Source organism: Drosophila mauritiana, chromosome 2R (assembly GCF_004382145.1).
Source record: "Drosophila mauritiana strain mau12 chromosome 2R, ASM438214v1, whole genome shotgun sequence".
NCBI classification, from domain to species: Eukaryota; Metazoa; Arthropoda; class Insecta; order Diptera; family Drosophilidae; genus Drosophila; species Drosophila mauritiana.
Genome location: NC_046668.1, coordinates 9,816,808 through 9,828,674, shown reverse-complemented (window position 1 = coordinate 9,828,674; position 11,867 = coordinate 9,816,808). Strand labels below are relative to the sequence as shown.

Below are 11,867 nucleotides of genomic sequence, written 5' to 3'. Positions count from 1 at the left end.
ATGTTCTCTCAGCGAGTCGATTTGCGATGGCAATGCCAGGGGCTCGAAACAGTTCCGTCGCAGTTCTCCAACGGTACAGAGGTGCAATCGCTTAATTCTCGCAAAAAACAATCAGTACCCAATTATTAAATAGTTGCTAGCAAGGTGAGTTTGCAACGGACGCGAAAAAAGAAGATCAAGGGCTAGGAATCGAGAGTATTGGGTGAAGGTTAAGCTGAAGTTGAAGTTAATTGCGATAATTATACGCTTTCATAATTTATTGGTTTGCTTACGCTTTAGAACCAGATTTAGATATATTACACACAATTGCGTGTTACCAAAAACAAAAAACCAGTTACCGCAAAAACGCAGTTTACTTCACTGATTTTTGATTCTCTCACTCGCTGTCCGCTCACCCTTTAGTGGGTTAAGGTAACCAGTTATTAATCCAGAAAAATGAGTGGGCAAAAATGCAGCTCAGACCAGACAAAAATACATATCCATTACAATCCACACATTCCACGGCTTAAAACTTAAATAAAAATTTAAATTCCCAAACGTGAACAGTTGGTTGAACAAGTGTTTACGATATTCTATCTTTCGATATATGGAAATTATGTCTTGTTCTTATCTCAAAACTGCACAGCTTCGGCGTTTAAATTAGACGCGAAGTCACTATGTGTGTGAAATCAAGTAATCTTTGCTGTATTGTTTGCAAATTCATGAAGAGCCCTACGATCAAATTTTTCAGATAAGCATATCGTTTCTATGTAAAACTCAAACTGAGTTATTATTTTCAAATCAATCATATTTAATCAGCAAGCAAGAGCCCTAATAAAGCTCATTTGATGGACAAGCAGTGGCTATTAGTTGCAATTTGTGACCCATTTCGTGACAGTTTGAGCCAGAATAAGTAAAAAGCTAGCAAAAAATGGATTAAAATACTTATAGGTAATGACAATGGCATTTTTAGTTCCCGAGATAGAGCCGAAATTCAGTCGCTCTACGAGCGTGAGAATCGTAAATTATGGGACCGAGTTCAAGTGCAGATAAGGATACGTGTGTAGAGCAGGTACTGACCGCGTTTGAGATCGTTTTAGAACTCGAGCGTGCAAGATCGCCAGCATATCGCAGACACATTGATAAGACCGTAAGGAAACCGGACCCATAAACAAATATTGCCACGATAAAGTAATGACACCCCCATCCATTTCATTCATGGGACTTTGGAAGCGAAGTGCGTACGAAAAAGAGATTGTTGATTGACCTTCCCGCAGCCACACTTAACCCTGTGAAAAAGGCTGTTTGCATTTAGTTTCGTTTGGGTATCGCTCATTATTCACACACATAAGTAATAATACCCGTTCGCACATCATATGTGACCCACAAATCGTTTCATAAATTGAGGCTAGGCGCTTCAATTCCGCACACAACTGTCGGGTTAAATGGAATCAAGAGAATGTACACCTGATGACGTCCAAGCCAGAGATGAGCTGGAATTCAAGTGCCAGAGATGAGCTGGCATCGCGGAATTTGGGATTAGAAGACATAACCCTTCGCACATTGAAGAATTGGGTTTAAAATCATTTAAAGCTTTAGTAAAAAGCATTATATAAGTAGTTTGGAATCTTAAAACCATATCAATTATCCAAATCTCAGTCTTAAACGAATAGGATTATCATGAAGTCAATTTTTAGCTATGTCCAGTAGATCATCCCTACTGGTATTTTCTGTGCTTGTGCCACTCAATTTAATAATATTTATGCATAGATATTTAAACATTTCAGACGACACGTGTCTAATTTAACTATGATTTCCTTGCAGTTCAAAATGATGCAATATCTTGTTGTTAGCCTGGCACTTTGCGCCACAATTTGCTCTGCTGCGCAGACGGTAAGATATATAAAATCTCGATAATTTGAAAATCCACTTATAATTAGGACACTGCACTTACTTTGCAGCGCAATATGCCCATTCAAGCCATTGCCTATCTGATCGGACCCGTGCAATCGGATAATACCCAGGTCAAGGGCAACGTGACCTTTACGCAGAACGACTGTGGCCAGAATGTCCATGTGCGCGTCCAGCTGGAGGGATTGAAGGAGGGCAAGCACGGCTTCCACATCCACGAGAAGGGAGATCTGACCAATGGATGCCTCAGCATGGGTGCTCACTATAACCCCGATAAGGTAGATGAGGATTAGGTGTCTTAATTACAAATCACTAATATGACTTTTATGTCTCAGGTTGATCACGGTGGCCCCGACCACGAGGTGCGTCATGTTGGCGATCTGGGCAACGTGGAGGCCAACTCCACGGGCATTATCGACATCACATACACGGATCAGGTGATTACCCTAACTGGCAAGCTGGGCATCATTGGCAGGGGAGTTGTGCTCCACGAACTGGAGGATGATCTCGGTCTGGGCAACCATACGGATTCCAAGAAGACCGGCAATGCAGGCGGCCGCATTGGTAAGTAGTCAGTGTAGAACGGTGATTGCAAAAATAATCAAATATTTGTTTTAAACCTTTCTTTCAGCCTGTGGTGTTATTGGCATCAAGTAAATATCCCTTCCAACGTGTCAGCCAAATCAATATACTGCTCGAATACTTTATGTGTAGTTGTGTAACTCCAGGCGCAGTAACTAATGAAATGTTTTCCCAATTTTCCCAAATTTCCCAACCACAATCACACTCACCCTTACATGTTTGGCGTACACATTTCCCTCAATTAACTGTCTCAGTTCACTGACTCACTCGATTCTCCCTTCCTGCTAGCCGGTCGGTCGTTTGTGTGTGTGTTTGTGCGTAATAAAATCAACAAAAATTAACCGAAATCTAAGCTAAACATTAGCATACTCTGTACCACTTGTGTTCTACCACCTCATTCATGGCCTAAACAAACTGTCGCGCTTTGCTGGGGTTGCTTTTCTGAGTGGGTAGGTATGACATAGAGCGCCTTCTTACCTATCATTTTTACTAATATCATTAGCATTAGTCGGTGGGTTGGCCAAGAGCAGGGGCTATTGGAATAACAACGGCCGCTGGAATCGGAAGTTTACTGATATCCAACCAGGGTTCAATCCAACTCACATTGTATGTTTTCCAGTGGCCCATCTGTACCTGCACCTGCACCTGCTCCATCAACACCACGCCATCAGCCACTGTACTATGTGCCCCATGGGGAGCCACAAGATCATGTTGTCTATCCACTCCAGCGCTATCCCTCGCCATACCCATACCCATATCCATATCCGCAGCCATACCCCTATCCGTATCCGTTGTCGCACCAATTGTATCTGTGAGATCGCGAGACTACACCGTTCGCCTGTTCCACCTTCTAATTGCAGCTCGGATGTGGACGAGTGGCCATGTCGCGATGGTGGCGCCGGCGCCCTGCGCTACTCCTTCTCCATCCTGACCGTCATCGTGGCCTTCATCATGGCCCGCAGCCTTGACTAACCCGCAGCATGCACCCGGATCGGATCGTATGCACGCATGTGGCATGGGATTGTTGGCCATCGTAGAGATCTGCACACCCACTTACACACTAACCACAACCATAAGTCGCACACCACCACAACAGTAATTATAATACTCCAGCATTATCCACCCAAATAGAGAACTCAAAGGAACTAACTAAGCTACTTGTAAAGTGTTTGAATTGATCGATAATAAAGTTTGTTATTTGTATTTCGGGTGTTTGCAATTTGTACGTGCTTAGATAGTAACTAAAGTTGCTCAAAATGAACGACAGATAAGCTCTAATTTTATAGTACAGATTAGACAAAGTCGTTCAATTTGACTGTTCGAAAAATCAAAGTAGTAGTACGTTATCAAGAGAATTAAAAAACACTTCAATTTGGTATGTTGATTTCTAAGGACAAATAGCTGTTTGTTCCCTAAAATAGGTTACCAAATAAATGAGCACTCAAAGTTGGTAGGAAAACTATATTTAGAACTGGCGTATCCTATGGAAATTCGACGTCATCAAAGCTTTTCCTACCTGTACACTTTTCTGTGCCAGCAATTGGGTCATATAACATTCAGTTACCTTTGTTTTGCTAAATTCCAGCTTAGAGCCACAATTTGCTTTAAATTGCGGAAGCCTTCACAAAATATTTGTCCTCCAATCATTCAGAGAACTGCACTTCCCAGTGATTCCGATTCCAAGCCGCCAACTAATGGTCAAGCAACAGTTTTTGCTTTTATTTTTTCTAGATTTCTTCGACCAGATAGGGTCAGCCAGCGAATGGTTGGGTCACCCGGTGGGATTCTAGAAAACTTAGGGCCATAATTCCCGACACGCAACACTAACATCATCCGAAAAACTGTGGCATACTTCTGGGCGTCTTTAATTATTTCGCACAGTCCCCATGAAAGAGAAAGCATTTACAACTTTCCTTGCCGCGCACGAAGGCACGCAATTAATTTCGCCTTGGGCCCGGTCGAGCTCCAAGTGCCAAGTGCTGAACTTTAAAGGGAAACACATAGACGTGGGCGCCCAGCTCAATTTTTATGGTAATAAGTGCAATGACCCACCCGGAATCCAGCTGGAGATGGCGGTGGAGCCATTCGTGGGCGAAGTGAGGTAAGCCCCGGGCGACCCACAAAACGCAACCAATCGCCTCGCCTGTGCTTTGGTCAAAGTTCTTTGGTATCGAATGCTAAATCAACAGTGAAATAAGCCAGTCCGGGAAGTTCCAGCCCCTATAGTCCCTCATAGGCCCATGCCCGATCCCTATTCCGATTCCAGCCTAATCATGCCTGGCCTGAATTCGAAGCGGGCCTCCAAGACTTTCACTCGCTTTCGCTTTTGTTCCGCCGCTAACCATTGCTAGCGTACCCCAACCGCAATCCGGATCCGTTGCCACCACCAACCCGGCCAGTGGCAAGTGGCCACAACAGAACCGGGCCCTTCTAAAGCCCGGCCGGACCGTCGCTCCGGTCAGTTCGCGGTTAAACTTCAGTGCGGTCAGTCGAATCGGGCAATCGCTCGGGATCCCCAAGTCATATATACTTGAATTGATCTAAAGTTTAAATAACTTTAATTCTTTAAATCTCAAAATGCGTTCTTGCGGTCCGAGTTTAATTAAATATGTCTTATTCGCATTTAATGTGCTGTTTGCGGTAAGTGCAAGTGATACATAAGTTAAATATCTAAAGGATACAGTAAAATACATTGCATCATTCTCCGAAAAACCTTGTTCCTGGCAAATCATATGCCAATCAAATTGATATTAATCTCAAAAACGAATCTTAAAATTTTTTGAAATTACATAATCATTTTCTGGGAATTTTCGAGATGCAAACTGTTACTTCAATTATTAAACTTATTGAATTGGAGCTCTGAAAGCACATATTTTTCCTCGTCCAATCTGCTTGATTTATTTTTGCTCGTAATTAGTTCTAATTCGCCATAAGCACTATAATTACGCTTGTGCATCGAGTCTTGTTCGGCTGCCTCATTTAGATAAGTATCGCTGGAAAATGGCACTCTCACTCGCCATTGACTGGTACTAACCCCATCGGAAAATCGGAAAATCGGATAATGTTCAAACGCGATGGCCTGTAACGACATGCAAGTGATGTATGCGTGCTGCAAAGGACATGGACATCGGGTGTCCTTCGCATTGACCAACTGCGCAAACAGGCGACATTCAATGACGGCACGGACTTGAACATGGAAATGCCATTGACCAAGTCGTGGGCGATTTTTATCGTTCAATTAGAATGGGGAATGTAAATATAAATGCTTGCCAAGGCAAATTAGGACATGATTGGAAGCCATTAACTAAATTGCTTTACGGTTCTATTGGAGGTCGATTCGATTAATCGGAGGTATCATATGTCTTACAGATCTCCGGCCTGGGAATTCTTATAGCTGGCGCCGTTGTCCTGGCCGATGTGAATGAATTCAATCACTTTGTCGAGGGCCGAGTCCTTGCGCCGCCGATTGTCCTCATAGTCACGGGCCTGATCATATTCCTGATAGCTTCGCTGGGCTGTTTCGGAGCGATCAAGGAGTCACCAACGCTTCTAATTACGGTAGGCTTTCTAAAGAAGCTCCTAAGAAAGATCCCCTAACCCAATCGAGTTTCATTAACAGTTCGCTGTCCTTCTGGCCGTCATCTTCATTGTGGAGCTGGCCGTCGGTATTGCGGCCAGCGTTTTCAAGAAGGACTTGGAGGGAATGGTGAAGAACTCGCTGCAGGAGTCCATCAAGCGATCGAACAGCGAAGACACCATGGCCTGGGACAACATCCAGCAGAAGCTGATGTGCTGCGGAGTCGACTCTCCGGCGGATTGGAGGACACTCAGTGCGAACAAAACGCTGCCGGGCAGCTGTTGTCAGCCGCAGTTCATCGACACGACCGTGGGCCACTGCCTGGACTCACCGGCTCTCGGCAAGGATAAGTTCTTCCAGGACGGCTGTGTTGGCAAGCTCAAGGATCGGATCGAGAAGAACGCCATCATCCTGATCGGTGTGGGCATCGGCATTGCTTTTATCCAGATTTTGGGCATCGTTCTGGCCTGCTTTCTGGCCAACTCCATTCGACAGGAGAGGGCCAAGTAAAACCCATCGAAGCAATTACACCGAGTGTATCCCTAAATATAATTGATAGCTGTCTTTGACTGTTGAATTCTGCTCAATTTACATTACCCTTATCCATTAAACTTACCCTCAACATCGAAGGATATACACACACATATATGAAAAACGCAACAACGCATATCAGATTAAATCATTTTCTAAACCCAGTTTTCAAAAGTTACTTTCAAAACCCAATCTATCTTATTGTTTTCCAAAATCTATCTTTTATAGCGCATTTTTGTAAAGACAACCTTTTCTTTATCTACGACCGAATACATGGAAAATTGTTGCTTTGTAATATCGAATAAATATTATCCATATTTATCAATAAATATTACCCAAAAAGTTATCCCATCTCTGGCTTTTAGGTGTCTTCTAGTACTCTTTATTGTTAAGGATCTACGTTGGTTCTACAATTATTGGCCAGGCTCAGCGTCCACGTAAGCTTGAGTTCCGCCATACAGTAAATACGGGTTCAATGGGTCTACGGTACCATCTAGAACTACGGGTGGACGCCGATATGGTGTCTCAGCGGGGTGCGATTGCGTTTTAACGAGTGCTCCACTACTGCTACTACATCCTCTAGGGGCAAATGCAATTTAATGGTCGGGCTCCATGGAACTGGAACTTGGTTTCCCATCCGTCAGTTCCCTACTTGCTCTGGAGCAGAGCTTCCGAGAGGCGTTCGATGGCCGTGACTGGTGGCTTGCGACCCTCCTTTTCGCCGCTCTCGAGGATTGCGGCTGCAGCAGCCGCTTCGGCGGCCTCCGCCTCCTCGAGAACCCGGGCCTCCTCCTGCTCCCGCTGCTTTTGGAAGTGCCGGAACTCCGTGGGCGTGAGCATACCCCTCAACACCGTTTCATAGCTCACACTGACGCCCTTGGCGCCCATCTTCTGGTGCAACTTCCAGCACTCGCGTTCCTTCAGGCTGCGCACATACGCTGGATAGTTGTGATCCGGCTGCGGCTGTTGGTCCTCGCAGTTGGCCGCATTGTTGTTGTTCTCCTTCTTGGCCTCGTCCGGCGACAAGGTGGCAACGGGTGGGTCAGCTCCACCCTCCTTCTTCGGCTGCTGGTCCATTTTGGCCTGGACGTCGGTCAGAAAAATGGAAACTGGCGGCGCCGTGGGCGGTCGATTGGCTCGGATTCGGGCTGCCAGAGGTGCTATCGATCCTCGGCGTATCATGTGCGAGTACTCCTTGGAGGCCAGTTGGAAGGTGGGCGGATAGCTGTCTTGAAACGAGACTGCCAGAAAGCTTTAGTTCGGTTTCAATGGTTTTAGAGTGCAACGAAAAATATTAGTTTATAGACTTTGAAATGGCCAGATTTTAACCCGATCCCCCAACCGGTGGCAAAGCAGATCTTGGCACTTACCCGATTTGCCCGTCTTCCTCAACAAAGGCGCCCTTCGCTGCGAGGCGCCCGATGTTTGTTTTTCCGATCCGCCAGTTGCCGGCGACGATACCGCCACTGAACTGTTATCCTCCCGCTCGGAGTCGCTGCCCTCGGAACTCAACAGGGACACCAGGGTAATCACATCGGGGGCAACAACGCTGCGCGCCCGATTCAAAGCCTTCTTGGAGGCATTTCCGGCGACGGTGGACGTAGAGTTGTCCCCGATGACATCGAGCGGTACGGAGGACGAGGGCGTTCTCGTGAAGATCTTGCGTCGGCGCAACTTCTGCTGGCTGCGCTTGCTGGCGGCTATGACGCCCTTGCTGCTCTCGTCCAGTCCGCGGACCGGAGCGGACATAGCACGCACCAAAGGCGGACGCCTCTGCACAGTCAGAGCCGGCGAGATGCTCAATTGGATGTCCGGGTTCTCCACCGGATGGCTGCCCTCGATGTCGCTGGCTCGCTCCGCTTCCAGGTCCGCGTCCACTTCCGGTTCCGGTTCCTGCTCTCTCTCGTTGGTGGCCCTTATGGTCTGCGACAGCACTATGTTCAGATTAATGCGATTCTTGTCCGCCTTGGCGCTGCTGCAAACGGATAATGAAAATAGGAGCTACAGAATGTAACGTTTGGGGATATCGAAAACGAAATGGAAATGGAAATGCATGTGGAAAGGCATGAGGAAAGTGGGAAATGAAAATGGAAAGTTTCGAGTGACCTACTCCCGCCACCCGGCTAAATTTAAATCAAATTATTTGGCATTAGTTGCGGGGCAATTTATGCTGTTCTCGATTCCGAATCATGCAAGGCACAGAAATAGAAATTAACTTGGGTGTTGGGTTCCGGCACACCCACCGGGCACGGGTGAAAGGAAACCATGTCAATTACGTTGCCAATTGGCGCCCGAAAAGCCGGCCCGATGAAAGTGAGTCGACGAATCTGGCGGCCGTTGAACCCGCCGCGCTGCTATCAGGCAAGTTTTCCGCTTTTCAGCCAGCTATCTTGTCAGCGTTTCGAGCCAATGATCGACTTAAGTGTGCCGCCAGGCGGTGGGTCGGTGGGTAGGTGTTTTGCGTGGGAGTCGCCGGCTCCTTCCATGGGCTCCTTACCTCGAGCATGTCTAGCATGTGTTATGCACTGGAACATAAAACTTTAGACGTTTGATTTGGGCGTGAAGCATGCAAATTGCACACACAACTTGACGCGACGCCCATATCGAAAGTGTCACTTTCGGCATATTTATATATATGATATCAGGACAGCATTTACGGCCGGATTCATGGGGCTTATTACGTATACGCATGCAGTGAGTGGTACCCAATACGCAGCCAACTTGCTAGCAGCAAGGTCAAACAATGCTATCCCCGGTGGATTTCCATAGGTGCCACAATCCACCAAATTTATGTAGCTTATGACCCTTTCGACACTTCAGTAATGTCTTAGCTAATTTAAACTAACCCTTTAGAAATAATATTTTAGTTAGTTTAGTTAGCTAAAGCTACAAGTTCCTGTTCATATTCAGCATATTATCATCATATCATCCAGTTACAGTACTCACATCTTGTCCTCGGGCTGTTCCACCTGTGCAGCCCTTTCCGGTTCCTGGTCCTTTAGCAATGACGAAGTGGAAGACCAGGCCACCAGACTTCTATCCCGCAGCCGTAAGCCCTGCACCTGTGACGCTGTGATGCGTGGTGCAGTACGCGGCGTGGTCTCCTCGACGGCCAGAGACGCCTGCCTGCCCACGGGATAGAGCTTCTGGCGGATGTTCTCGATGGATCGGCCCACGGAGAGACCTCTGGAGAGGTAGCCCCTTTGCTGCGTCGAGAATCTGGACGTTGGCTCGATAAAGGAGTGCTGCTTTCGCACGGACAGCGGCAGGTGATAGCGCCCGCCGGAAGTGGATGAGGATGGGTTCACCACGGACGATGCAGCGTTTGTCGTCTGGAGGCGACGACGGCTGGCCACAGACAGCGACATGGTGACAGCCAGTTTATCCTTGATAACCTTGATTAGCAACGGTGACAATGAGCGGTTACCGGAATGGAGTGGGCCCTCGATGGTGAAGAGCTTCTGGGCCGGAGTTGCAAGAAGGGTGCCTTACGTTTCGATTGCCAATCAATGTGGCACATCGAATGCAAATCAATTACCAAGTCATTAAGCCGGAGGCAATAACTTTGTCAACAAAGCAGACGGTCTGAAATGGAAACCCACGAGCGAGGCACCAACGAGCCGCCAACCGTAAACCGTGATCCGTCACGAAAGCGAAAGCCACTTTGCAAATGCGATCCCCGTCTGGCCGAGATCGAGGTGGCTTCCACGTCCACTTGGCTCGAATGCCCTGCACCGACTGCGTTTTGTGAATGAAGAATTTCGGACTCCGAACCGGAATCGGAATCGGAATCGGTTTTTTTTTTTTTGGAGGGGGGTTCGTTTATGTTGCCAACAAACAATCAACAAAATCGCAACGTTGGCAAGGAGTCGCCTGTTATGCTGGCTCAGGCTCTCCTTACAGTTCGGTTCTTTGTTCCATTTCCTGCTCACACCCACACGTCAGACAACCATCCACCGAGATACACTGAAAGAAATAGGAGAAATCTAGGGAAAATTAAAAAAAATGTGTCAAGGCAATTGAGCTATTGTGCTCGATTAATAAATGTTTCCTGTTAATGATTGGTTCGTTTTTTATATGAAAAGACTTTAAAAAAACTTAGACTTAGTATTAGCAAAGACACTAGAATATTCTATTATTATTTTAGTGTCTTTGGTATTAGTATTAACTTAGTATAATATTTTAATGATATGGGTACCTTGAGCTCTTAAAATACTATGAAAATCAATATAGAATGCCAAAACTTGGCCTGGTTCTATGTTAGCATTCTAAGTACCAATTTAGTTTCCGGTCAGAGTGCACTTTATTTTGCGCAATGCATCCGTCGATCCACCTGCCAACCCCGGATCAACCCACTCCTGCCCCCAAAGACACGTGCAATTTCGGTGGGTCTGGCAAGTTTTCGACTGCGACTCAATGAACCCGCACGAACTTTTGTTTTCATTTGCGGACCACCCACCGAACGCCTCTTAATCGAAAGGATTACGGCATTTTTTGGCAATATGCAAATCCGGCCATGAATGAATGAATAGTGGCCAAAAAAAAAAAGCAGGAAAAAGGAAGATGGTGAGAGGGGAAGGAGAAATGCGTACAAGTCGCTCAATGTCAGCGAAATGTTAGATGCAAATTCAGTTGTTGTCACAATTCGGATATTAGTATGAGTATCTGTATCTGCGGATGGGCACCGGATGGGATGGCAAGTGAAAAACTTTCACATTTGTGACAATTTCAAATTCATCAAAGACATGCAAAGTTCGGTGGAAAAGTTCCGTGCGCGGTGGCAATCAAAGGAAAGTAACGAACATAGCAGAATGGTGGAGCCGAGTCGAGCGGTGGCGGCAAACACAAACACAAAATGGCATAAAACCGAAAAAAAAAGCAAAACCAAATCAGTCCCACTTCAAGGTCACAACCACATACACTCGTTTGCCTGTTAGCCAAAGTAGTTGTACGATAGTATCCGATTTTCCGATTGCCAATAAAATGTACTTAAAACAAAGCTGAAAGCCCCATTCGAGTTGGATGGGCATTAATCACTGCCACCAGTCAATACTCAATACTTATGGCCCGACTTTGAAGACTCCCTGCCGTTTGGACAGGACTCTCGCTTCCTCTGACTGCTGCAATTCGAAATCAATTGCAATCGAAGTGCCATAAATATTGGACTAAGTCGTAACCGATCACAGAACGGTACCATAGCAAAACTGTCAGACGAAAACTTATTTTAATTAGAAGTGCAGTCGGTACGAAATTACTGTGACTGGAACGGCCTGGACTTTATCTATTG

The 11,867-nt window shown here is 46.2% G+C and overlaps 3 protein-coding genes across 5 annotated transcripts; 2 read left to right on the top strand and 1 right to left on the bottom strand.

Annotated features, from left to right (window-relative positions):
* Positions 1-37: 37 nt before the first annotated feature.
* LOC117137120 (extracellular superoxide dismutase [Cu-Zn]) lies at positions 38-3,675 on the top strand. Of its 2 annotated transcripts, XM_033298413.1 has the most exons (6): positions 38-144; positions 1,804-1,872; positions 1,941-2,168; positions 2,226-2,454; positions 2,522-2,543; positions 3,092-3,326. In XM_033298413.1, the coding sequence occupies exons 2-6, from the start codon at positions 1,810-1,812 to the stop codon at positions 3,285-3,287; spliced, it is 738 nt and encodes a 245-aa protein (XP_033154304.1). In that variant the 5' UTR covers positions 38-144; positions 1,804-1,809; the 3' UTR covers positions 3,288-3,326. The 2 variants fall into 2 exon arrangements, with proteins under 2 accessions (XP_033154304.1, XP_033154303.1); XM_033298412.1 differs by lacking the exons at positions 38-144; positions 3,092-3,326 and adding an exon at positions 3,333-3,675.
* A 1,277-nt stretch (positions 3,676-4,952) lies between these two features.
* LOC117136773 (CD63 antigen) lies at positions 4,953-6,858 on the top strand. The gene is made up of 3 exons (XM_033297821.1): positions 4,953-5,112; positions 5,842-6,030; positions 6,092-6,858. The coding sequence occupies exons 1-3, from the start codon at positions 5,050-5,052 to the stop codon at positions 6,557-6,559; spliced, it is 720 nt and encodes a 239-aa protein (XP_033153712.1). The 5' UTR covers positions 4,953-5,049; the 3' UTR covers positions 6,560-6,858.
* A 90-nt stretch (positions 6,859-6,948) lies between these two features.
* LOC117137793 lies at positions 6,949-10,554 on the bottom strand. Of its 2 annotated transcripts, none has more exons than XM_033299457.1 (3): positions 9,527-10,554; positions 7,951-8,555; positions 6,949-7,809 (listed from the first exon to the last, which is right to left on the bottom strand). In XM_033299457.1, exons 1-3 carry the CDS (start codon positions 9,946-9,948, stop codon positions 7,229-7,231), a joined length of 1,608 nt encoding a protein of 535 aa, XP_033155348.1. In that variant the 5' UTR covers positions 9,949-10,554; the 3' UTR covers positions 6,949-7,228. The 2 variants fall into 2 exon arrangements, with proteins under 2 accessions (XP_033155348.1, XP_033155347.1); XM_033299456.1 differs by having other exon boundaries at positions 6,949-7,821; positions 9,527-10,553.
* Between the last annotated feature and the right edge of the window lie 1,313 nt (positions 10,555-11,867).

What these genes read in the sequence shown, in the direction of transcription:
- LOC117137120 (XM_033298413.1), top strand. Translation starts at nt 1,810, where the DNA reads ATGATGCAATATCTTGTTGTTAGCCTGGCACTTTGCGCCACAATTTGC. An exon ending in TTTGCTCTGCTGCGCAGACG is followed by an intron (nt 1,873 to 1,940) that starts GTAAGATATATA and finishes CTTACTTTGCAG; the next exon opens with CGCAATATGCCCATTCAAGC. An exon ending in CAATGCAGGCGGCCGCATTG is followed by an intron (nt 2,455 to 2,521) that starts GTAAGTAGTCAG and finishes CCTTTCTTTCAG; the next exon opens with CCTGTGGTGTTATTGGCATC.
- LOC117136773 (XM_033297821.1), top strand. Translation starts at nt 5,050, where the DNA reads ATGCGTTCTTGCGGTCCGAGTTTAATTAAATATGTCTTATTCGCATTT. An exon ending in CATTTAATGTGCTGTTTGCG is followed by an intron (nt 5,113 to 5,841) that starts GTAAGTGCAAGT and finishes TATGTCTTACAG; the next exon opens with ATCTCCGGCCTGGGAATTCT. An exon ending in CACCAACGCTTCTAATTACG is followed by an intron (nt 6,031 to 6,091) that starts GTAGGCTTTCTA and finishes TTTCATTAACAG; the next exon opens with TTCGCTGTCCTTCTGGCCGT.
- LOC117137793 (XM_033299456.1), bottom strand. Translation starts at nt 9,948, where the DNA reads ATGTCGCTGTCTGTGGCCAGCCGTCGTCGCCTCCAGACGACAAACGCT. An exon ending in GAACAGCCCGAGGACAAGAT is followed by an intron (nt 8,556 to 9,526) that starts GTGAGTACTGTA and finishes ATCCGTTTGCAG; the next exon opens with CAGCGCCAAGGCGGACAAGA. An exon ending in GAGGAAGACGGGCAAATCGG is followed by an intron (nt 7,822 to 7,950) that starts GTAAGTGCCAAG and finishes GCTTTCTGGCAG; the next exon opens with TCTCGTTTCAAGACAGCTAT.